This window comes from Hemicordylus capensis, chromosome 4 (genome assembly GCF_027244095.1).
Source record: "Hemicordylus capensis ecotype Gifberg chromosome 4, rHemCap1.1.pri, whole genome shotgun sequence".
Lineage (NCBI taxonomy): Eukaryota > Metazoa > Chordata > Lepidosauria > Squamata > Cordylidae > Hemicordylus > Hemicordylus capensis.
The window spans coordinates 157,138,832-157,164,432 of NC_069660.1; the positions used below are offsets into that span (position 1 = coordinate 157,138,832).

The window sequence follows — 25,601 nt, forward strand, 5'->3', positions numbered from 1 at the left end:
CCGCCAGACTAAGTTACTCATGAGTAGTCCCACTGGAATTAATGGGACAAGTTAGGTATAACTAACTTAACCATTCATTTCAGTGGGACTACTCATAAGTAACTTAGTATGGATGTCATCTATTTCCTGTTCCACACATTTACAAGGACCCCATCTTTCAGAACAGCTATTTATGTGTGTATATAAAAACCCACAAACCATGAGATTTTCAAGGGAGACATTGCTAATGCAACAAAGCTTTGTGTTGTGGTTTACTAGGACTGCCAAAAAGAAACCTCAAGGGCTTCATAATGCAGTTGACTGCCCATTTATTCTATAGAAAGTACCTTCACAGACCATAACGACATTAGCTTTTTAAATGAAGAGAGCGATTTCACAACCACAAAGCCAGACACAGACATTGCTGAACTGAGAAGCATACACTGGAAGTCTGAGGAAACTCCTTGCTGACCTCAGAAGTATCTTTTACCGGGATAACACGGGTTAGCCTCCCTTGCATATTCCCAGTTTTAAATATCATAATTTACATATGTTTCACCCAGACACACACAGACACACAGACACACTCTACTGGTTCTAAACAATACTAATTGTAATCTGATAAGCCTATGTAACAAAGTTGTTGATATGCATCAAGATAATAACTGGTGGCCTGCTAATGACAGATACAACATCAGGCCTTGGGCCTGATCCAGCAGGGCTGTTCTTCTGTTCTTAACATACATGACATCCCAAAAGGAGACCACCATTCATCAGATATAAGCAACTGCCAAGTATTTTGCACCAAATGCAGAAGCTGACTAGGAAAGTTAGAACTTTGAGGAAGTTATTCATAAAGGACATACATGTGGTTTGAACAGTAACTTTCCTGACTGCAATGCAGTTATGAGGAGTGCCCAACAAAATGCTTTTTATAAGCTTTATAATACACCATTCATCATCTGACATACTGGACTTTAGACTGATAAACTGATACAGTAAGCCAACTGACTGCCAACACTATTTAAAGGTCTAGTAGGAAGATAGGAAAAGGAGATGACCAAGAGTTGAAATATTCCGAAGGTGCATGACAAACAAATTCAAAGTATTCAATTTTCCTTGGAAGTTGGAGTAAGCAGTGAAGTGTAGGGATGTGCATGAACCTGTTCTCAGGCCCTTTTATGGGCCTCCAAACAGGTTCGAACACTGGCCAGTTCAAATGTTCAGCAGTGGGGGGAGTAGGACTTTAAGGGGGTAGGACTAGACAGGGATGGTTCGAATGGGCAGAGAGGTAGGACTTTAAAAGTGGGGGAGGGTGCACTTACTCTTCCCCCTGCTTCCCCCCCGCCAGTGCTAGATTCCTGTAAAACCTTTCGGGCGGCAGCATACCTCCATGCCTCCCCTCCCCCTCTTTGGCAGGAAGTTCCGGGTGCGCAGGAGAGCTCACGCACTTCAGACAAGCGCACACGCAATCGCAACGTGCCCAACATGCGCACGCATGCCCAGTACTTCCGACCCAAGAGGGGAAGGGGCAGCAGGGAGGTACGCTGCCGCTCCAAAAGCTTTTACAAGAATCTAGTGCCAGTGGGGGGAAAGCAGGGGAAGGGGTAAGTGCACTCTCCCCCACCTTTAAAGTCCTATCCCCCACCCCTTCAAACCATCCCCACCCAGTTCCATGCACATCCCTAGCGAGGTGGCCAAATTTGCAGATGACACCAAACGCTTTCGGGTAGTAAAATCCAAAATGGATTGTGAGGAGCTCCAAAGAGATCTCTCCAAACTGGGTGAGTGGGGTGACAAAATGGCAAATGTGGTTCAGTATTAGCAGGTGTAAAGTGATGCACATTAGGATGAAAAAACCCAACTTCACATATACACGGATGGAATCTGAGCTGTCAGAGTGACCAGGAAAGGGATCTTGGGGTCATGGTGCACAGCTTGTTGAAAGTGTCGACTCAATGGTTGACTCAGCCTTCCATCCTTCCGAGGTCGGTAAAATGAGTACTCAGAATGTTGGGGGCAATATGCTAAATCATTGTAAACCGCATAGAGAGCTCCGGCTATAGAGTGGTATATAAATGTTATTGCTATTGCTAATGTGCGGCAGCTGTGAAAAAGGCCAATTCCATGCTAGGGATCACTAAGAATGGGATTGAAAATAAAAATGCTAATATTATACTGCCCTTATACAAAACTATGGTGCGACCACATTTGGAGTACTTGTACAATTCTGGTCACCATACCTAAGCAAAGAACTGGAAAAGGTGCAGAAGAGGGCAACCAAGATGATCAGGGGCCTAGAGCACCTTCCTTACGAGGCAAGACTACAACACCTGGGGGCTTTTTAGTTTAGAAAAAAGATGAATGAGGAGAGACATGCTGATTGATTGATTGATTGATTAGGTGTTATCCAGTTAGTGTCGACTCCTAGCAACTGCATAGACAGACTCTCTCCAGGATGATCCATTTTCAACTTGGCTTTAAGGTCTCTCAGTGGTGCATTCATTGCTGTCATAATCAAGTCCATCCACCTTGCTGCTGGTCTTCTTTTTCCTTAAACTTTTCCCCACAACACCTGGGGCTTTATAGTTTAGAAAGAAGACGACTGAGGAGAGACAAGATAGAGGTCAATAAAATCATGAATGGTGTGGAGAAAGTGGATTGAGATAATTTTTTCTCCCTTTCACATAACACTAGAACCAGGGGTCATCCCATGAAATTGATTGCCAGGAAATTTAGGACCAACAAAATGAAGTATCTTTTCACACAACTCATAATCAGCTTGTGGAATTACCTGCCACAAGATGTGTTGACAGCCAACAACATGGATGGCTTTAAGAGGGGTTTGTATAACTTCATGGAGGTCTATTAACGGCTACTAGTCTGAGGACTATAGGCCACCTCCAGCCTCAGAGGCAGGATGCCTCTGAATACCAGCTGCAGGTGAGTAACAGCAGAAGAGAGGACATGCCCTCAACTCCTGTCTGTAGGCTTCCTGTGGCATCTGGTGGGCCACTGTGTGAAACAGGATGCTGGATTAAATGGGCCTGTTCTTATGTTGTTAAAGAATGTTCATCTTAAGAATGATAATGGAGATAATGTTATTTAAAGGAGGTCAGGCTAGGTAGTCACAACAACTACTTCTGAGATTTAGAAGTGGTTTGCTCTATGGAGTCTAGCATTCCAGAAGATCCTTTTGCTCATAGAAGCACATTCTTAATCAAATCAAGCACATTTTTGTTAAATGGCCTTATTTTGTATGTTGTATGTGTTAATTCATGTTGCATCTCATTAGAAAATTACAAGATGTCATTTTACTATAAATAAAAGAACATGAAATACTGATTTTACAGTTGGAGAGTAGGACACTGTTGTAAAATTTCAAGAAAATTCTTGAACGGCATCTGGGGTTCTTGAAAAACAATCATGGAACAGGGCTTTGAAAAACAATAGGTGGGAACTAGCTACAATTTGAAGTCAAGTTGGTATACAATCAAAAAGCCAGTATTACAAATATAGTCTGTCTGTATGTATTTGTTTATTTCAGCCCGAGGCCAGCATACAAATATAGTCTTACTTGTATAAAAACTAATAGTTTTGTGCAGTAATGTTTATTATAATTTACTTGAAACTATTTTAAAGAGAAGCAAGCACAAATAAGTTGAGCAGGAAGTTTTGCCTTCTGTGGGATATGGCAGGAATTTCAGGACTTTGGTTGAATTCCCCCTCCTACTATACATTTTCTAACATAACCTTGGTAGATTAGGAAGAGACAAACTCTAAATCAGAATTAGAGTTGATTACGGTCAACAACCAGACAAAGATCTTACAACCACCACAGAATATATTATCTCATACAATAAGACCAGCACATTATACTGTAACACCAAAAGCCAATAACCCAATAATCTACAACATGGTCATTTTATCAACTGCTTTAGATCAAGCTTCAATACTTCAAACACTGAAAAGTAAATGCCCAAATTGTATCTGTAAAACCTTGTAACAATGGTGACTGCTTATCAGTCTGCTTCCTGACTAGTGTTGCTGTCACCAGAAGTACAGGAATGTGAAGTCTCCTCCTTCCCCATCAGTTGGTTCATTAGATGGTATGAACAGGATTTCCATGACCTTCAATCTCCAAGTACAGAGACGAGTAGTATCAGATGACGAATGGAGGAATCAACACCACCATATTCAAGAGTCATGAAACAGCAAAGGTTATGTTGGAATTTACTCCCAAGTTTAATCCAAAATAGTAGTTTGCTATTTTACAGGTCTTCATTACTGCAAGCTGCAGAATGGACTGAGCAAATGCTTTGAGAGAGTACAAAGCGCTCTGCTTTTTTAGTTTGAAGCAGTGGTTCGACTGCTGTTGACAAAACGTTTCAGCTGTTTTGCATTTTGTTTTGAGCTTGAAACAAAATGCAAAATCCATTTCATGCCCATCTCTACCTCCTTGTTCAGAGACAATAAGTCACTGAACACAACAGCACATATGAAGCTGCTTTAAACAAAGTCAAATAATTGATTTATCTTGCCCAGTACTGTCTACATTGGCTGGATGCAGCTCTTGGGGGTGGGGAAGACGGTTATTTGAAATCCTCCTCTGGAGATGCCAGGGATTTATCCCAGGACTTCCTGCATGCAAAGTATGTGCTCTACCACTGCCCATCCCCAACTACTGCTCATCATGTCTTTCTGAGAAGGTTCCTGTAAGCATGTAGCTGGCCACTGTGGGAAACAGGGTTCTGGATTGCCTGGACCTCTGGTGTGCTCCAGCAGAGCTCTTTTTATGCACTACAGACACTGTAGGGTTGTTACTGACAAGTCAGATAATCCTAACTTAAAAGCGTAGCAGGAGCTAGAGTGAAGGGTCGAGAGACTATGCTATGAAACAGAAAATTCTCAGTTCAAATCTCACTTCAGCCATGAAGCCCCGGATAGCCTTAAGCTAGCCACTCTCTCTCAGTCTCAACCTCCAATAGTACTCACCTACCTTTCATGGTTGTCATAACAACAAATTAATGAATGCGAAGCACTTAACTCCCAAAGCCTCCATAAAATGCTAACATTCTATCTTAGTGGTGCTTGAGGCTTATAGCTCAAAACAGGACACTAAACTTAAGCTTGCTGCACTTTTCCTAAGAGAAAAGCCACTTGTTGGAAAGTGAATTTCCAGATGATGTGATTACTTGCTTTCTCTATAATCAAAGCCTTACCCTGACAATCTCATCAGTATGCCCTACTGCCAACTAAACTGATATGCTACCCTATCAAGAAGCTGGCAACTCCAAAGCCTATTCTTAGAATAATCTGCACCATGTTATTTGCCCAGGCAAGAAAGAGAGAAAGGGAATCATGGGAATCTGGAAGTTTCTTAGAATATACACACTTGCTTCTGTTTGTTTTCAAGTACTTCAGTTTCATGTAAACTTAGAAAGAGTGGCTTTAATGATGCCTTTCTGTACACAGGCACTGCTTTTCATGGCCTTAATGACAAGCCTGCTCCTCAGTTGTCCCTCTGCCAGGGGCGCGAGGGAGGGGGAAGTTGGCAACCTCCTGTCCTGCTGCTGCATGGAGCCCTGAGTGATTGCTGAGTGTTTCCATCTGCTCCACCCCCTCTACAGGTACCATCAGTCCCTCCTTAAAGAGGACAGCCTGGGCTAGGGGTGCGAGCCCTTGAAGCAAGCCTAAGGGCAGAAGCACAAGGGCTCTCGTGGCTCTCAGCCATGTGAGGAACCGCACTTCCAAGGAATGAAGAGCACTCCCCATACCTGCATGGGGTTTTGGCAACCACATAATCCCTACCAGATTAGTTGATTAGCCTTGCCCCTGGAACACAACTGCTGGTATTGGTTGTGACCAGTGGCCAAAGCACTAGAAGGGGTGGGGTTTATCTAGAATATTGTCTCTGTTCCAATAGGAGGGAGTTCTAATGCATTTTCACTATTATGGTGTTGCTCTTTATAACGTGTGTTGGGTAGGGGGCATGTGACTTTGGAGGAAGCCCTGCCAACTGAGGTGGTCCTTGGCAGAGGGCAATATGGCGGTGGGTTTTCAGAACTATGTTCCCTGAGGAGGTGGAGAGGCTGCTTGGAAAGCTGAGGCTTACTACGTGCGTGCTCGACCCTTGCCCTTCGTGGCTAGTAAAGGCTGTTAGGGAGGGACTGGGTCTATGTGTGGTGGCGGGTAGTGAATGCCTCTCTGAAGCAGGGGGTAGTGCCCCCTCAGCTGAAGGAGGCAGTCATTAGGCCCCCGCGAAAAAAGCTCTCATTGGACCCAGATGATTTAAATACATTTTGACCAGTTTCTCACTTGGGCAAGGTGATGAAGAGTGTGGTGGTGTCTCAACTCCAGGCAACCCTGGATGAATCTGATTACTTAGATCCTTTCCAGTCTGGCTTCCGACCTAGATACAGGATAGAAACTACTTTGGTGGATGAGCTATGCCGGGAGATAGACAAAGGGAGTGTGACTGTTGATTTTCCTGAACCTCTGGAAAAATCTCTGGCAGCAAAGGGACTAGGAGGTAGTCGTGTGCTTTCTCTGCACAAGAGCTCAAGCAGCAGGAAGAAGCAGAGGCGGAGGGAGTGGGTGGGAAGGGAACTGGAAGCAAGGGAAGCAAATGTGAGCCAGCTGAGGAGCAATACCACCGGACACTGGACTGAGTCTGACAGGCAATGGGGAAAGGCTGAGGGCGGGTGGGAGCAGCAGCCAGGGGAATACAAAATGGAGTCTCAGACAATGGAGGAACGGCGGCAGGGAAGAGAAATCAGATGAAAATCAGGACTCAGAGCTGAGGGAATACCAGCGGGAGGGAGTCTGGGAACAAGCACTGGAGTACAGCACACCTTGGAGTTGGAAGTTGGAACATAAAGAACAACACTATGCATGGTGGCCATTTTTTAGGCCGTCACATATGCACATGTGTCATTTGCATGGCTGGGTCACGACCCAGCCACACAAATGCCCCTCACACATACGTACCTCAAAAATGGCTGCCACATGCTCACAGAGGGCTGAAACAGACGGGGGGGGAGGGGGAACCGCCAGAGACACACATACTTCCCGTGGCCGAAGCAGCCCTCAAGGCTACCGAAGCCCTCAGTGGCAGCAAGTCCATCTTTTTAAAAGAACAAAATTTAACTTCAATAGCACCCTCGAACCTGGCCCCAAGCAGTTTGAATTCGAACCAAACCAGGCCCCTTACTCAGGGGTGCCAATACCGAACATGCCCAGTCCAGTTTGGACTCAAACCAAAGCAGGCAAACTGGTTTTGTGCACATCCCTAGACCAGAGATATTGCCTTTTTGGTTGTGGCCCCTCGGTTTTCAAACACCCTCCCTGAAGAACTCCACCATGCTCTCTCCCTCCGTGTTTTTAACACACAATTAAACACACTTCTTTTTAAACAAGCATTTTAACGTTTTATCTGTTGCTTATATCTGGTAGGTTATTTAGTTTTTATATTTCTCAGTTTTTAAAATAATTTTTAATTTGAATTTTTAAAAAAAAAAAACACAGTAATCTTAAATGTAGCTTTAGACTGGTATTTAACTTAACTTGTTTAACATTATTAGTCTTATTTTACATTGTATCTTCTGTTTTATTAATGTTGTGTGCTGTCCCAAGCAGTGGTGTACTGGAGGGGCGGGCACAAATATTTTAAATAATAAATAAATACATAAATCTTGCTTGACCTTATCATTGCACTGTGAAATGTTCCCTCCTGGAAAGACGCATGGGATGTTAATTCCTGCTGCATCAGAAGTCTGTAGAAGCACAAGGCACCAGCAGAATCAGAAATGAAAACAAAAGGTACAGACAGTATCACTGCAAACAACTGCTGCAAAAGGAGCTATATTACAGCATCAGCTTCGTGGCTCCATCCTACCTAGTATGTTACAGTAAGTACCACACACTTCATCTTCCAAGTGGTTTACAAGTGTCAAGTCCACAACACCCACAGCAAAGTACTTTTATTACAGAGGTGAGGAAAAGGTCACACAAAATGCTCATTCATTGCCAGCATTTATAAACCAGCAGGCCCTGATTGTATTAATACCACAGACTCCATTTTGAAAAGAATATACCTGAATATTTGCATGCACTCATTGGGCTGTGAAATATATAATACAATGTCTGGGAGAGCCACTTTTAAGAAAAACAAGAATTAAAGTTTCTCCATTTGCTATTTAAAAAGAAACTGACAGAAATATCCTTAAGTTTTGAAAATACCCCCTATTGTGCCAATGCTCCATAGGTTCTGGGATGTGCTTATACTTGGACCCAACTGCTTCCCTACAAAATAGCTTACCTTTGGGCAGAAAGGGAATACTGTGGCACAGTTGCAGAGGAGAGCTGGTCCTGTGGGTAGCAAGCATGATTTGTCCCCTTGGCTAAGCAGGGTCCACCCTGGCTGCATATGAGACTAGAAGTGTGAGCACTGCAAGATATTCCCCTCAGGGGATGGAGGCTCTCTGGGAAGAGCTGAAGGTTTCAAGTTCCTTGAAAATTGGTGGGATCATAAAATTGAAAAAGTTGAAGAAAATGAAGATGTAAAAAATATTATGGGACTTCCGACTACAAACAGACAAACATCTGCCACACAGTACACCAGATATAACTGTAGTCGAGAAGAAAGAAAAACAAGTTAAAATAATTGACACAGCAATACCAGGGGATAGCAGAATAGAAGAAAAAGAAATAGAAAAAATCACCAAATACAAAGATCTACAAATTGAAATTGAAAGGCTGTGGCAGAAAAAGACCAAAGTAATCCCAGTGGTAATTGGCGCCCTGGGTGCAGTTCCAAAAGACCTTGAAGAGCACCTCAACACCATAGGGGCCACAGAAATCACCATCAGCCAATTACAAAAAGCAGCTTTACTGGGAACAGCCTATATTCTGCGACGATATCTATAACAATTGACAATAAAATTCTGGCATCCCAGGTCCTTGGGAAGGACTTGATGTCTGGATAAAACAAACCAGTCAATAACACCTGTCTGACTGTGTAAACAAGAAATAAATAGGAGCCCATCCAAATATACAGGGTTGTATACCCAGCATGCCTCAGGCACAGAGAGGAAGATTCCACTGCATAATTTCTGGCCAGGAGTAGGTGGAGCCCCAAGATCACAGTTCTGGACTGTCACACTGAAGGATGATATGGTTACTAGAGAGAGCTAAAAACATACTTGGTATAGATAAGTCAAAACAGAAATGAAATCTACAAAAGATAGCTAAGGACGGACTAGAACCCTGAAAGTTGCCCGCCACCCATACTGGCACTGCCCAGGAAAGTACTGTAGGGAAGAACACTTTCTCCCTTACAGAGTAGAGTAGAGTTTGTAATAAAGGAAAAAGAACTTAGAAGGGAGAGCCGGATGGTCTCCAATTACAGTGAAAAAGAACACTTCACAGGTAAGACCAATGTCTCTTTTTCTACCATAATCAGAGCCCATCCTCGTATATAGGGATTTACCCAAGCAGGAATTAAACAGCAGAAATAAGACTGAAAGCAGAAGACTACACTTGTTGGAAGACCAGAGATGCTTGTTCCGTATGAAAAGATGCAATTTTGTAATGCCTGACAAATGGAGTAACTGACGACGAGGTCGCTGCCTGGCAGATGGCTTGTAGCGAAGCATTTGCCGAGAATGTAGCAGCACTTCTTGTGGAGCGGGCAGTAATGCACGGAGGTACAGGCAGGTGTAAACACTCATAGGCCAAAGAGATAGAGGACCTAATCCATTTGGATAGGGTAGACCTGGAGACCTTATTTCCCAAGGTGGATGGACTGGAAGGAAACAAAAAGAGTCTCGGACTTCCTGAAGGTTTTGGTCCTGCGGATTTAGATGCATAAAGCTCTGTGTATGTCAAAGGTGTGCCAGGTCTTTTCTGTGGGGTGGACTGGGAACGGGCAGAAGGAAGGTTGGTAGAATGACAGGTTGGGAACAATGAAAAGAATTGATTCTGGGGATAAAGGTCGGGTCAAGCTTGAGGATGACTGCATCCTATTGGAAGATGCAGAGTTCCTTACATACCAATAAAGCAGCCAACTCTGAGACTCTCCTGGAGGATGTGATAGCTACCAGGAAGAACACCTTGAACGAGAGCTTCTTAAGAGAGGTTTCCTGTAATGGCTCAAAAGGCATCTGAGTGAGGGCATTGAGCACTTTATTTAAATCCCAAGATGGAAATCTGTAGATAGGAGGCGGCGCTAGATTGTTTGCCCCTTTTAGGAAGCATCTGATGGATGGGTGAAGCAGAGTGGAGCCAAGTGCCGTGAGCTCGAGGATGGAAACTAAAACAGAAGATTGTCAGCAGAGTGTGCTAGGACCAAGACCCTGATCTAAGCCCTTTTGTAAGCAAGACCAGACCTCAGGAACGCCCGCCATGGTGGGGAGAAGATTCTGCCTTCTAGCCCATCTAGAAAAAGCAATCCAGGTAGTTTGATAAATTTGGGTAGTCGAAAGATGTTGTGAGGCTACGATAGTTACTTGGACCTTAGAATCATACCCCTGGTCCGTTAGTGCCATGCACTCAATGTCCACACGTGGAGCTGGAGCCAGTCTGGATCTGAATGGAGGAGTGGTTCTTGTGACAGGAGGTCCGGGCGTCTTGGGAGCAGCTAGGGAGGTTGGATGGACAGCAAGAGCAGGTCAGAGAACCACTGTCTCCTTGGCCACTAGGGGGCTAGTAGGATGAGTAAGGCCCTTTCTTGGAGAAGCTCCTGGAGCACCTTGGTGATTATTGCCATGGGAAAGAAAGCATACAGAAGACCCCTTGGCCATGGGGACAAAAACGCATCTATGGACTCTGCCCGTGGATGATAGAAGCAGGATAAGAATCTGGGGAGCTGACTGTTGGTGTGAGTCGTGAAGAGGTCCAGTACAGAATAACCTAGAGACTTTGACAGTGTTTGGAATACTTCCAGGTGGAGAGACCATTCCGTTGGATTGATGTTCTGGCTCTGAGCCAATGATTGGAGGATCCTCTCCGGTGTTCAGCAGTTACAGAGAGGAGATTCCTCTCTGCCCAAATGAAGAGTCTGGCGGATTCTGTCATTAGGGATTTGGAACTTGTGTCCCCGATTGTTTATGTGGGACTTCGCTGCTAGAGGGGATGAGATAGGCGGGAAAACCGCAAGCATAGAGGGGAGAAGAGAACAAAATTTTGGGGGAATAAACTCTCTAAACCACTGAGAAGTGTCATCAGAAATGAGAGAGGTAGCTGGAACTAAGGGCCCCGTGCCGATATTACTCACATGCACTGGGACGACTGGATGTTCTCTGGGTTGCTGCCCCTCCTTTGGTGCCTCTAATGTTGCTGCCTGGGCTGCGGGGGGAAGCGGGATACCCGGATCCCTCTCCCCCAAGTTAAGAGTCAGATAGTGAGATCGTGGGTGGTAAAATGAAGCCCATCTTAGCTGCTTCTGTTTTTGCGCCTTCATGAGGTTCAGTAGGAGAGTTTGCGAGGAGGCGTGGAGATGGAATCCTCCGCAGCTGCCTTTGCTGGCAGGTCGCTTGTAAAAGAAGCCGTTTGCTCAGCCGAGCGATTGGAGGTTTGTTGTTCTTCTTTCGCGGCTTTGTAGACAGCAGTGGGACGGTTGGTAGGGCGTGTTTGCTTTTCTTTTTAGCATTTTTAGGCAGCTTCCAAGCTTCCGTGTTTGCCGATGGAGCAGTCGAAGGTTGAGCAGAGGCATTCTTAGTGCCCAGGGAAGCAGTCAGAGACTGCTTTCGCTTGGGGTGCAAATGAGGCAGGGGGGCTATTGAGGCTTCCGTGTGAGGACCTTCAGATATCTAGCCCAGCAGGGCTTCTGCCACTTGTGAAAGATCCATCTAGGAAGTCTTAAAAGCCAAAATGGAATGAAAAAAACAAATCGTGCCGAGTCGAAATGAAAATGAAAAAAGATTGTTGGGAATTTGAAAAGTTTATGCAGACTCCCTTTTCACCTTCACACACAGGAAAATGAGGTGGGGGGAGGAAAGGGATACTATATCTGCAAAGAACTGAAGCGTTCTCTCTCTCTATGCTGTTGCCTGAAGACAGACAGGAAAGGAACTGGGGTCTTGGGACTCCACCTATTCCTGGCCGGAAGTTGTGGGTTCTTCCTGTCTGTGCCTGAGGCATGCTGAGTATATAACCCTATATATGAGGATGGGCTCCAATTGCAGTGGAAAAAATCCCTTTGGAAGGCAGGGCTTAAACTGGAAATTTCAGGGTGCCTAGCAAGCTACCATGGGTTGTATGTACTCAGGCCTTAGAGACCTCTTTGCATGTACAAGGGATCACTGTAACATCAGCGATGGGCAAGCAGTGCAAAACTTCTGTATTAGTCAGATCGGGTATAAAATCCAAAGTACCTGGTTTTTTGCCTTACCTCATCAACAGAGCAGTACCTTCAAAGTGTCACTTTCAATGCCCTCCACAGCCTTGCTCATCCCTACCTTTCAGTTTGCATATCTTCCCCACTCCTTAACCCTCACTCTTTCAGCTCCTGTTCCCTCAAAAAACTCTGCCCTTTTCCCTTGCTGCCCCTTATCTCAGAACTGCCTTCTGAAAAACCTGAGACACCTCCTTTCTTTCAAATTCCTTCTTAAATACCAATTTGTCTATGAACTTAATTCATATTCCCTAGTGTAGCTAAACTGAAACACATTTTCCTGCTCTTTACTTCTTATCTCCATGTTCCTCCCCTTACTCTGTTGTCTCCCTTGTGCTAATATCTAGATTATAAGATCTAGATTGTAACCCCTACTAACTGAGCAAAGAGGCTCCTTTTTTAAAGTGGTGATTCTCTTTATTGAACAGAAGGAGAGCAACTGGCCCTATCCAACTCCAGCACAGCATTCCTTGAGTGGCTGTTGCTTGTGTCTACCTTCTGTTTCTTTTTAGATTATGAGCTCTTTGGGGTCAGAGATCCATCTTTTTTTTTTAAAAAAAAAAATCTCTTTATGTAAATCACTTTGGGAACTTTGGTTGAAGAACAGTATATAAATATTTGTAGTTGTTGTCTAGTAGTATGTTGCTTGGGGAAGAGCCCTGCCCTCTCATTCTAATAAAGCACCATATAGGTGTTTGCTGCTGCTATATAAATACTAGAAATATTTTCAGCTTCTTGAACATCAGGTTCAAGTTTCCCCAGCTCAAGTCACTATCTTCAAGGCCTCTGTGCTAGAAGGGCACACTAGCCAACTCTAGATTTAAGTACGACTGCCAACAGCCCACTCCTGACCCCAATACCCAGGTTCTTCCCCTTCCAAGGTAGGAAGCAATAGAGAGAAGAAACTTCACCATTTGTGTAACACAACTACAGACATGTATTTCAGTTATACACATTTCATCACTGGGTTATCTAGTAAATGAAAAAAGGTTCATCTTAAATTGCCGTTAAAAAAACCCCCACAAGAACAATCTGTGATATACAACCAACTAGAATGTTCCTACACCAATGTAAAAGATGAAACATGTTCTTCTTAACATGCTCAGAGAGCATTAAGTGTATTGGCGCCATTGAAGACAGAAATCTTCTTGAGTAGAAGGGAACAAGATACTGGAGACACAGGCAATTCTGAGAACAGCACCCGAGAGGCAAGCCAAGATAAACAGAGAAAGAGAAATTCTCTTGTCATGGCAAGCAATTTCTGGTTCCCTAGTTGTACCCAAGATTGGACTGCTGCCCAGCACAATTAAAATTGTTTAAATACAAGAGCACAGCATGGACAGTGTTCATTATAATAGGTTCTCTCTCAACCAACAAAGTTCTCATCTCTAAGGCATTAATTAGCTTTAGCTAAGATGTAACCATGCTCAAGGGCCAATTCCAGCAGAGCCAGGATAGCTCTAAAGTGATGGTATAAGCCTATTCCTGCAGCTGTAGCCCACTTACAATAAGCTTTTTTTTTTAAAGTATTACCCAACTTCTAGCTAAAATGATTAACCAGATACATCAAAATGTTCACTATCATTACCAATATCTTTCAAGTGAAAGTAGTTACCGGTTTTCACTATTTATTATGTATTTCTTACATTTTTGTACTGCCCCATACAAAAGAGTCCCTGGGCAATTAAGTGAGATAAAGCAATGAAGAAAGATTGCAAGTTACAGAAAACACTTTGCTTAAACTGAACCATATTATTGCTTGTGTAAAGAACTGCTTTAATAGCTAGGCAGCAATTCCAGATGAATTCGGGGGGGGGGGGGGGGAGATAGGCAAAATAGTATGCTCTAACTTGTGGTCAATAGTGCCAGGCTGCACTGAAAAGAGGGGCTTAAGTCATGTATAGACGCAAAGGCTGCTCCATGAATCAAATCAACAAACCCATATTAGGACACAATTATTAAAAAAAAATCACAAGACAACGATTTTGAGCTGGTCATAATAAAAGTTATTAAAGCACTATTTCCATTTAGATTTTCCACAGAAGACCAACACAGCTGTCTACATTTTTGTCAACTCATTTCTGTGCCCCTTAGTTGTATAAATACAGCAAAAGCAAAACTATTGGGAAACCATCTCAAAGTTACTGACTACTTTCTCTGGTTGATGTTAACAAATCTACAGTCGTTTACTTATCATACTTGCAAAAAAAAAAAAACCCTAGAGAGCTAACAACCCACCATGTGAGTAAAGAGTACACTGAATCTCCAGTAGTATATTCTGGGAACACTGTACTGGAACCAAACAAGCAACACTAGTACAAAGGGGATGCACTGGCACTCCAGGGTTGCAGGTCTGATACATATACTGTACCCAACCCACTTTCTGAAGTGTGTGGAGGAGTCTGTGTGCCTTGGTCAATAGAAGGGGACTTCCTTCCTGTCCCTCTATGCACTGCAGGTAAAGAAGCAAAGTAGAAGACCATGCCCCTCCATCCCTGCCATGGTAGGACCATACTGTTGCACCGTTAGGTCCCATTTCATACATTACACAGACACAAACCCAGAATTGCCACTCATTGTATGCTCAAGAGTTAGCCTTCAGACTCCCTGAGGAGTATGCCTGCATGATGCACGTTTGCAGACACATTTTCCAGATTTACACTAGACATTTTTAGGTGCACCATTAAAAATGTGATGTGTGAAATGACGCTGTCACTTTAAATAAACTGACATGAATGGAAAATGCCTCCAGCTATCCTGGAACAATGTTCCAGGATGTTCCCCATACTTGATGAGTTTCAACCTTCCTATAACAAGATGAAAAGGGTTAAACAAATCCAAGGTTGGAATGTGTGGAACAGTTGCTATCTTAGAATTTTAAAGACTTCCACATCTCATCACATCATCTATTATGCAAGTTGTCAGATGCAGAAGAGACAAAAGAACCACTATGAAGTACTGCAACGATATCAGCTCTGACTCAGTTCACAGACAGGCTCTCTTGGAACTTCCCAACTTAGTCTTTAACAACTAAGGCAACTATATTTACCCTTCAAGGCAGGTCAAGGTTGTTTTTCACTTTATTATTGTAAATCCCCAACCTCAGTTGAAGTTTCAAATACAGCAGTAGATAGATAGCAGCAGCTCTGGACATGTTTCAAATCCCAGACACTGCACTGCACACTGACTGAGCCAGTTCAGACAACTAAATAAACCAAGGGTTATTTGATCATAAATGCAAATTAAAGTCCTCCAAGCTCATGCATTCCCTCCTCCCCACCTCCCTTTCCTTCCCAATTTCTAAACCATTGTTCCAAGGCTCATCTAAAGCTGTATTATTCACAAACTAGGATATGAAACTGTGATCTAACTCGGGTTTCATATCTTGGTTTGTGAACTACAGAAAAACCGTCATTCCCACCTGGGGACAAGGCACAAAGTTATGGTTCCAACAAACTAGAATGTGGACATCAGAGCTCTGTACCAGAGATCAGAAAGAAGGAAGAAGAGGGAGCGTAGGGGCCAAGAGGACGTTAAGCAGTGTTCCTGATAAAAACAAACTGTGATTTGTTCATAATATGAACCGGTCCACTGGCACTCATCCAATGACTACTGGCTAGTTTGCTAATATCGAAAGGAAAACAAAGGGGGAAATCAAACTTCAAAAGGGGCAAACCATAAAGAGCTGAGGTGTGCAGACCGAGCTGCAGAAAAGCATTATCTGTGATGGAAGACTGATTGTTAGGGACTCAATTGAAAGGTGTTTGTGCAAGGTTCCATCATGCACATACCTAAGATACCTTTAAAAGCAAATAAAATGTTTTTGGGAAAACGTCTACTATTGTCAGATGTGGGTTTTCCCGAAAGTTCTGAATTGGGAGAAAATGCATAAAATCTGCATTAATTCCCCCCTCAAGAAATTACTATACAAGTTTTCTTCATGTTCTAAGTGTGTGATCTAATTTGCCGTGTTATTTGACCGGTTTATATAGTTTTTAAAAACCATTCTAACTTATTTATTTATCTGCATCTGAAAAGTATTTCAAGCAGTCAAGTAGTTGAACTGAAATATTTGATGGGGGTAGGGTGGAGAAATCAGTAAAGACACTTCATGTGCATTAATTGTTATACTGAAACAAATTCTACGCAATAAAATATATGTACCCTCTCACATACTTCCTGAAGATATTCACCTGAAAAACACATTAATTACAACTTTGAAGTTGCTAAACTTGCATAATACCGCATTGGCATCCATTCACTGTTACTAATGAAGGTTATGAAACAACGCTGCACATTCAGACTAGCTCTATACACATGCAGCAGTGTAAGTTCCAGACTATTGCTTCACTGTTGCTTGAGCAGTGGAAGGGACAGTTTTTGCCCATCTTCCCTTTCCTCTAACACCCACTTTGTATCACCAAAACATGTTCCCAAACATTGTGTTAACCTCAGGGACCTATTTTCTCAAAGCTAAGTGCTACTGTATAAACTCAAATGCTATAAACTCATGGACTCACGATGTCAGGAGTTAGAAGCCAAACGTATTTGCCAAGATTACAAGCAATATAATCCATCTCTCTTTGTGCAGTAGAACCTTTGCATAAACAAGTTGCTTTCCGAAGCTTAATAAAGATATTATCATTTTCATATTGTTTTCCTAATATAATTTCCATCTGCAATTTGTAATAAGGCAAGAATTAAAAATGCAAATCACACAACAGGTGTGCTATGTCCTATTATTAATTATTATTATTATTATTTTGCTTTTATATCCCGCTCTTCCTCCAAGGAGCCTAGAACAGTGTACGACATACTTAAGTTTCTCCTCACAACAACAATGTGAAGTAGGTTAGGCTGAGAGAGAAGTGACTGGCCCAGAGTCACCCAGCAAGTATCCTGGCTGAATGGGGATTTGACCTCAGGTCTCCCCAGTCCTAGTCCAGCACTCTAACCACTACACCATGCTGAAAGTAAACTACTTAATAGATGTTAGCAACTGGGAAGAGTCTTATCTGATCAAACGTTATATTAAAAGCCAAGAGCAATTCCATTTAGACTGTTTATTCCTCTATTTACAACCTTCAAAAATAACTGAAAACACCCTCTTAATGATACCGCAGTTGCATTAGATTCAAATGTAAAGGTACACAGAGAGATGCCCTTGATGGTTAAGAACAGCCCTGCTGGATCAGGCCCAAGGCCCATTTAGTCCAGCATCCTGTTTCACACAGTGGCCCACCAGATGCCGCTGGAAGCCTACAGGCAGGAGTTGAAGGCATGCCCTCTCTCCTGCTGTTACTCCCCTGCTACTGGTACTCAAAGGCATCCTGCCTTTGAGGCTGTAGGTGGCCTACAGCCCTTTGACTAGTAGCCGTTGACAGACCTTTCCTCCATGAAGTTATCCAAACTCCTTTTAAAGCCATCCATGTTGCTGGCTGTCACCACATCTTGTGGCAGAGAATTCCACAAGTTTATTAAGCATTGTGTGAAAAAGTACTCCCGTTTGTTGGTCCTAAATTTCCTGACAATTAATTTCATGGGATGACCACTCGTTCTTGTGTTATGTGAGAGGGAGAAGAATTTCTCACTATCCACTTTCTCCACACCATGCATGATTTTATAGACCTCTATCATGTCTCCTTGCAGTTGTCTTTTTTCTAAACTAAATAGCCCCAGGTGTTGTAGCCTTGCCTCATAAGAAAGGTGCTCTAGGCACCTGATCATCTTGGTTGCCCTCTTCTGCACCTTTTCCAGTTCTCCAATGTCCTTTTTTAGATGTGGTGACCAGAATTGTACACAGTACTCCAGGTGTGGCCGCACCATAGTTTTGTATAAGGGCATTATAATATTAGCAGTTTTATTTTCAATCCCCTTCCTAATGATCCCTAGCATGGAATTGCCTTTTTCACAGCTGCTGCATATTAAGTCGACACTTTCAATGAGCTGTCCACCACAACCCCAAGATCCCTCTCCTGGTCAATCACCAACAGCTCAGATCCCATCAACGTATATTTGAAGTAGGGTTTTTTTGTCCCAATGTGCATCACTTTACATTTGCCAGCACTGAATCACATTTGCTATTTTGTCTCCCACACCTCCAGTTTGGAGATCCGTTTAGAGCTCTTCACAATCTGTTTTGGAGTTCACTACCCGAAAGAGTTTGGTATCATTTGCAAATTTGGCCACCTAGCTGCTTACCCCTACCTCTAGATGAATAAATTAAAAAGCACCGGTCCCAGTACAGATCCCTGGGGAAGCCCATTTCCTACTTCCCTCCATTGTGAAAACCCTCCATTTATACCTACCCTCTCTTTCCTGTCCTTCAACCAGTACTTGTCCCCTTATCCCACATCTGTTAAGTTTTCTCAAGAGTCTTTGATGAGGAACTTTGTCGGAAGCTTTTTGGAAGTCCAGGTATTCTATGTAAACTGGATCACCCTTATCCACATACTTGTTGACACTCTCAAAGAACTCCAAAAGGTTCATGAGGCAAGATTTACCTTTGCAGAAGCCAGGCTTGTTCACTCCCAGCAGGGCCTGTTGTTCTATGTGCTTTACACTTTTATCATTGAGGATGCTTTCCATCAATTTGCCTGGAATGGACATTAAGCTAACCAGCCTGTAATTTCCCGGATCACCCCTGGATCCCTTTTTGAAAATCGGTGTTACATTTGCTACTTTCCAGTCCTCCGGTCCAGAGCCTGATTGCAGGGATAAGTTATATATTTTAGCAAGGAGGTCAGCAATTTCACGTTTGAGTTCTTTGAGGACTCTTGAATGGATGCCATCCAGCCCTGGCGATTTGCTAGGTTTCAGTTTTTCCAGACAGTTTAGAACATCATCTCTTGTCACTTCTATCTGACTCAGTTCTTTAGCCTCCATGCCCGAAAAGCCTGGTTCACAAACAGGTATATGCTCAGTATCCTCTGCCGTGAAGACAGACGCAAAGAACTCATTTAGCTTCTCTGCAACCTCCATATCCTCCTTAATAATCCATTTCATTCTCTCATTGTCTAATGGTCCAACCGCCTCCCTGGCAAGTTTCCTGCATCTGATGTATTAAAAAAAGTTTTTGTTATTCCACTTGATGCTTTTAGCTAAATGTTCCTCAAACTCTCTTTTCACCTCCCTTATAACTTGCATTTATTTATTTTTGCCAGAGTTTGTGTTCCTTTTTGTTCTCTTCATTTGGACAGGCCTTCCCATTTCAGAAGGAAGTCTTCTTCCCTTTTATGGCTTCCTTGACATTACCCGTTATCCATGCTGGCATCCTTTTGGACTTAGTGGTACTTTTCCTCCTTTTGGGTATACAATCTAACTGGGCTTCTAGTATTGTGGTTTTGAGTAAACTCCATGCATTCTGGAGCGAAGTGACTTTCCTGATTTTCCCTTTCAGCTTTCTTTTTACCATATTCCTCCTTTTGGAGAAGTTTCCTCTACTCAAATTCAAAGTGTCTGTGTTAGACTTCCTTGGTGATTCTCTCCATGCATATATGCTGAATTTGAGCACACCATGGTCAAAGGGTCAATGACACTGACATCACACCCCAGGTCCTGGGTGCCACTCAAGATTAGGTCCAAGGTCACCTTCTCTCTGGTTGGTTCCAAGACCAACTGTTCTAGGACACAGTCATTCAGCGTATCTAGAAATCTGACCTCTTTGTCATTACCTGGGTGTGAATTCACCCAGTCTATGTGTGGGTAATTGAAGTCACCCATTATTACTGCCCTACCTCTCCTTGATGCCTCCCTGATTTCCTGCTGCAACTCCCAGTCACTGTCAGCATTTTGATCTGGAGGGCGATAGCACGTCCCCAGAAGTACATTTCCTTTCAGGCCTTGTACTATCACACACAGGCCTTGTACTGTCACCATGTACTACCCACCACTCCCTCCTGCAAGTAAGGACCCTGCATTGTACCTATTTAAACAAGCTCTTGGGGGGGGGGTTCATGATTAAACCAGAAGAGAGACTGTGACAAATAAGTGGTGACATTTTATTTTGTTTAATTAAATTTTATACTTTTAAACTGTCACATGCACATAACCATCTAGATTAGCTAGACTAACTATAAATCTAAAAATAAATATATAGGATGTATCCCAATCACACTTCCAGGGAGATATTCTGAGAAAAGTGGGGAGGTACATTTGTGTACACTGCAGTAAAATACAGTGGCCAACATGTTCCACAGTGTAATATAGGCAGTTCCAAGCTGCTCACACTGCTGTAAGCTCCAAAGCTACTGTCAGTCTTGTGTTTTTGCACAAGAGCACAAATACTTCAAGTAGTATACTTGCACTTCTGGAGCACTAAGGTTTGAAACAAAAGCACAAGAACTACTGCAGTTCCCTAGGAGTCCACAGCAGCACGTGTGGCTCAGAAACACCCATGTTATGCTGTGGAATATGTCAGACACCGGATCCAATAATTACAGAACCTAAATAAAACCTAGGTGTAGACCTACAGTTAACTATCTCACCCCACCCCCCAAAAAAAGAAAAAAGAAAAAAGAAAAGAATATTGCACTGAAATCCTTTGTCAGCTAATTCTCTTTCTCCCAGCAGTCTGTGAACTGCATTCTAGGGAATCCTGGACTTCCTCAAAAGTGTATGAAAGGTTCCTTAGTGAAGAAATCAATAATGATGAAAAAGCATCCTTGAAACTCACCTTCCCTTGTAACATGGAGCCACAGTTGAGTGTTTGGTACATTTTATTTAAGGTGGATTCTTCATGCAGGAGGAGAGAGTGGTGATGGAACTAAACAGGACTACCTAGCACTCCACACAACTTAGCATGTCCCCTCAAATCCTCTCTGTAGCAGTCAAATTAACGTGAAATGGGTTTCTTGAAGGCAGGAAGTGTTAAAATCACCACTGTAAATTAGGAAACATACCGTATATGCCTACAGCAGTAACATCACTGTAAACATAACTATACAGATCCCCTTCATTGGGTACTTGCAATCAACCTGCAGTTTTTACATAAAGCAGTAAGATGCTGGTGGGTCTCAAATTGGAGATCTACTAGACCTAATTGCAACCCAAACAGCATGAAGCAAAAAGTTATTGTCAAATATGGCAAATGTGACACATATTTGACAATATGGCGATACTGTCAAATATGTTATTTCAAATGATCAAACCAGTGGCAGTCGAGAGTATTTGGACATCTGAAGCAAGCCACAATACCACCTTACCTTTCCGGCACATACACACATGCCCCACCAGGGCCAGCCCTGTCTCCTGGGCTAGAGCCCACTTCTGCCATCCCTCTTTCCTGCTCTTTTGCTTCATTTCCCTCCAGGAGTATGCTCTGCCTGCCGCCACCACCACTCCTGCAGAAGTGTCCTACTTCCCCTGCCCATCATCCATTGTCATCACCACTGTTCCTGCAAGCTTAATGATCAGAGTTATGAAGATGCAGAAACTGGTCTCTGCTATAGAAGCAGCAGCACAGACGGTAAGCAGGAGAAGCTGGATGTTGCTGCAGGAGCAGCAGCGGCAGGCAAGCAAAAGGTGTGAAAGAACTGGGAAGAGGGGCAGCAGGCAGTGAGCTCCAACTCAGGGAGTGGGAATGGCCCTGGCCTGCAGGGGTGCTGGTGAGGCAGGCAGAGCACCCCCAGGAAGGCAAGGAGAGGAGAGGGGGAAGAGAGGCGGCAGCAGCAGACCAGTAACAGGCAAGTGGGAGAGGAGAAGTGCCTGCACTCGCTGCCCTACGACAACTCGCCACTTGAGCTGACCACCTCACCCAGCTTCATTATAACCCTGTCCCTGGATCAAGCTTCATACAGGATTGGAAAGCACCATGTGACATATAGCTTAACAAATACACTTTTGGCTAACACCAGGCTCAGATACAAGATGAAAACCAACAGACTGGAGTTCAGTTCTGATAAGACAGAGTTACTGCTGGTGGGTGGTTTGTTTGATATTGGACACAGTATTCAACCTGTTCAGGGTAGTGCAGCACTATATCTAAAGGATCAGGTTTAGGGTTTAGAGGTACTGATTGATCCAGTTTTGTCACTGAGGGCCTCCAAAGTGCCCTCTGAGACATGTAGCACCTTCCACCAGTTCAAATTGGTGCACTAGCTAAATTCCCTCCTAGACAAAAACAACTTGGCCAGTTAGCCATGCTTTGGTAACTTCTTGCCTCGATTACTGCAATGCATTGTATATAGGACGCTGCAGTGTTCCCTCTAACAAGGATTCCCAGATGTTGTTCACTACAATTCCCAGCATCCCCAGGTGCAATGGCCTTTGGCTGTTGATTATGGGAATTGTAGTCCACAACAGCTGGGAATTCCTGTTAGAGGGAACACTGGGAGGCTGCCTTGGAAGATCTGCCAGAAACTTCAGATAATCCAGAACACAGCTAGGGTGTTGTTAGCTGGGACCGGGCATAGGGAACAAATTATGTCAGGTCTGAAACAGCTCTATCACTTACCAGTCCATTTCCAAACATAATTCAGAGTGCTGGTACTTCTATTTAAAGCCCTCTACAACTTGGTATCTCTTTCCACAAGCACTGAGATCTTCAGAAGTCTTTCTCCTGCCTTGTGGTTAGGCGGGCGGAGAAGGCCTTCTTAGCTGTTGACTGTAGTACCCCACTTTTGGAGCGCTATTCCCAGGGAGGTTTGCCTAGCACCTACTTTTATGCCTTTTGACTGCCTGGCAAGGACCTTTTTATTTCCTCAGGTCCTTTGAAACACCAGCTGCATTTTTTTTGCCTGTTCCCCTGTTGTTGTTTTTCACTGCCTCCGCTGTTTAAGCTTTAATTTTACTGCTATTGATTGTTGCTTTATGTTTTTATTTTATTCATGTAAGTCATCCTGAGAGCATTGTACTGAAGGGTATGGTGTACATTTTATAAATAAATAAAGTTTGCTGACAGATACAGTACCTCCTCAGGCTTTCCATCAAAATCTCAAAAGAAGTTTCTGTCCATCAACAATGACAAGCAGAAACTTGTCACTGTATATGACTGGGAGAGAAAATATAACACTGCAGAGTTTTCATCATGCCACATCAAGTCTATACGGAGACTGTGAAAGAACACTAATTATAGAAATGACTGACAATGCTTTCCAATGTATTTCTTAATAGCATCACATCTCACACAGACACACCCACAGCCTCTCAGCTAAAGATGCTAACTCTCTCTTTCGCAAGAAAGCAACGCACAGTTCTTCTGCTCCCATCTCCAGCAGTAAAAATGAAATTGAAAGGATACCTGAGCGGAGTAAAACTGATTATCACAACGCCTCCCAAGACTGCCAGAATGAAGCACCAATGAACAGGTACTAGAAAACAAGCTCTAAAATGACAGGATGGCTGGTACACCTTGTGGGAGTGTGATACAAGATCTGTTGCTGTGCTTCCTTAAGACAGGCATCTTAGGATGGAGTCCAAATTCACATAACTTTCATGCAAAGTGGCTTTGAATGGGATATTGAGGCTCACATAGAAAACACCAAAAGGATAGGGATGAAGTTGAAGAGGAAGATGAGCAAGGATGCCATTTCAAGTTTCATTAGGGTTGTGTGTATGCAAAAAAGTTCTGGCAGAAAGGGAATGGGAGAACAAAATTCACAGTAGGAGTAGGGTCAGAAGCCTGCTGTGGAATATATTCAAATTGCAAACACCACAATACATTTTAGGTACTTCTGTCACAGTTCATTTTAATCATCTCATAACCATAGCAATTTTATCAAGAGGTCAGTCACTCCAAAGGGACTTGTGTCCTTGGCATGCACATTAAGCACTCACTCAGGCCCATACAGTTGTTAGTACTATTACTCAACATATAACTAATATTCAATGTACAGCACTATATATGACCAAGTATATAGGTACTTCTGAGAAATAATCGCATCTAAATTCCAGCAGGATAGCCATGTTAGTAGGTTGCAACAAGAGGGTTTTCATAGGCATCACAAAAACTAACAAGTTTACTGTGGTATAAGCCAGAGCTCATGTCATCAAATGCATAAAATGTTCATCTATTCTAAGGTAATGATCTCAAATTATGGGGTAATAGCCACAGCATTAATTTTAAAAAATGATTAATCAGTATAGAATAGGTCTGTCATAGTAGCTATCAAGATATGACAGCTAAATGGAACCTCCATCTCCAGAGCTATTATACCTCCAAAAACTAAATGTTGGGGAAGGACTGTTGCTTTCATACCCGTTTGCAAGCTTCCCAGAGACAACTGACGGAAACAGACAAGGAGAGCTGGTCTTGCGGTAGCAAGCATGATTTGTCCCCTTAGCTAAGCAGGGTCTGCCCTGGTTGCATGTGAATGGGAGACTTGATGTGTGAGCACTGCAAGATATTCCCCTCATGGGATGAAGCCGCTCTGGGAAGAGCAGAAGGTGTCAAGTCCCCTCCCTGGCATCTCCAAGATAGGGCTGAGAGAGATCCCTGCCTGCCTTTGGAGAAGCCGCTGCCAGTCTGTGAAGACAATACTGAGCTAGACACACCAATGGTCTGACTCAGTATATGGCAGTTTCCTATGTTCCTAACCGTGTGAACCAGGAAGATTGTCCCCCACCCAGCCTCAATGGCGCTCCTGGGAGATAAGAAGAGGCCCCCCACCCCACCCCGCCAGTCACACAGCATCCGCTCTGGTGCCACACCCACTTCCAGCATCTGCGGCAGACCTTGTTACTCCACCCTCCTGTGTTCACCTCCCTTCCGCGCCTCCCCGCTTACCGTGCTGAGTGAAGATATTGAAGCCGCTCTCGGCGCCTCGGGGGGCGGCCGCTTCACGCCGCCGGCTGGAAGGCCTGGCTGCGCTGCCGCTGCTCCCCCGGAGCCCCCTCGACTGGGGCTGGGACAGAGGCGGCGGCTGCTGTTGCTGCTGCTGAGACGACGATGGCTGCTGTTGGAGCGCAGCGGCGCCCGGCTCTCCGACGCGGCCCACCTGCTGGCCCATCCCCGCTCTCCTCCCGTCCCGGGCCCCCGCCAGCGCCCCCGGCCGCCTCCTCCTCCGCTTCTCGCTCACATGCCGCCTGCGCTGCGCCGCGCCCGGCTAAACCCGGCTGCCCTGCCTCCTTCGCCGCCGAGCTCCAGCCAGGCCCTCACGGATTCGTCCCCTCAGTCTCCGCTGCCGCCATCTTAACCACAGAGCTCAGAGGCACGGGACAGAACGACTCCCTCTCGCCCACCCTTCCCACCTCCGGTCCTCCAGGGGAGTCGGTTGCTCCTCCCCCCCAT

The 25,601-nt window shown here is 44.0% G+C and overlaps 1 protein-coding gene across 1 annotated transcript in view; it reads right to left on the reverse strand.

Annotated features, from left to right (window-relative positions):
- Positions 1–25,544, reverse strand: part of ABL2 (ABL proto-oncogene 2, non-receptor tyrosine kinase) — a 90,678-nt gene extending 65,134 nt beyond the window's left edge. The window contains exon 1 of the mRNA XM_053244103.1: positions 25,098–25,544. Coding sequence (XP_053100078.1) covers positions 25,098–25,320 — 223 coding nt within the window. The 5' untranslated portion in view covers positions 25,321–25,544. The remainder of the gene's footprint in view (positions 1–25,097) is intronic.
- Positions 25,545–25,601: the final 57 nt, after the last annotated feature.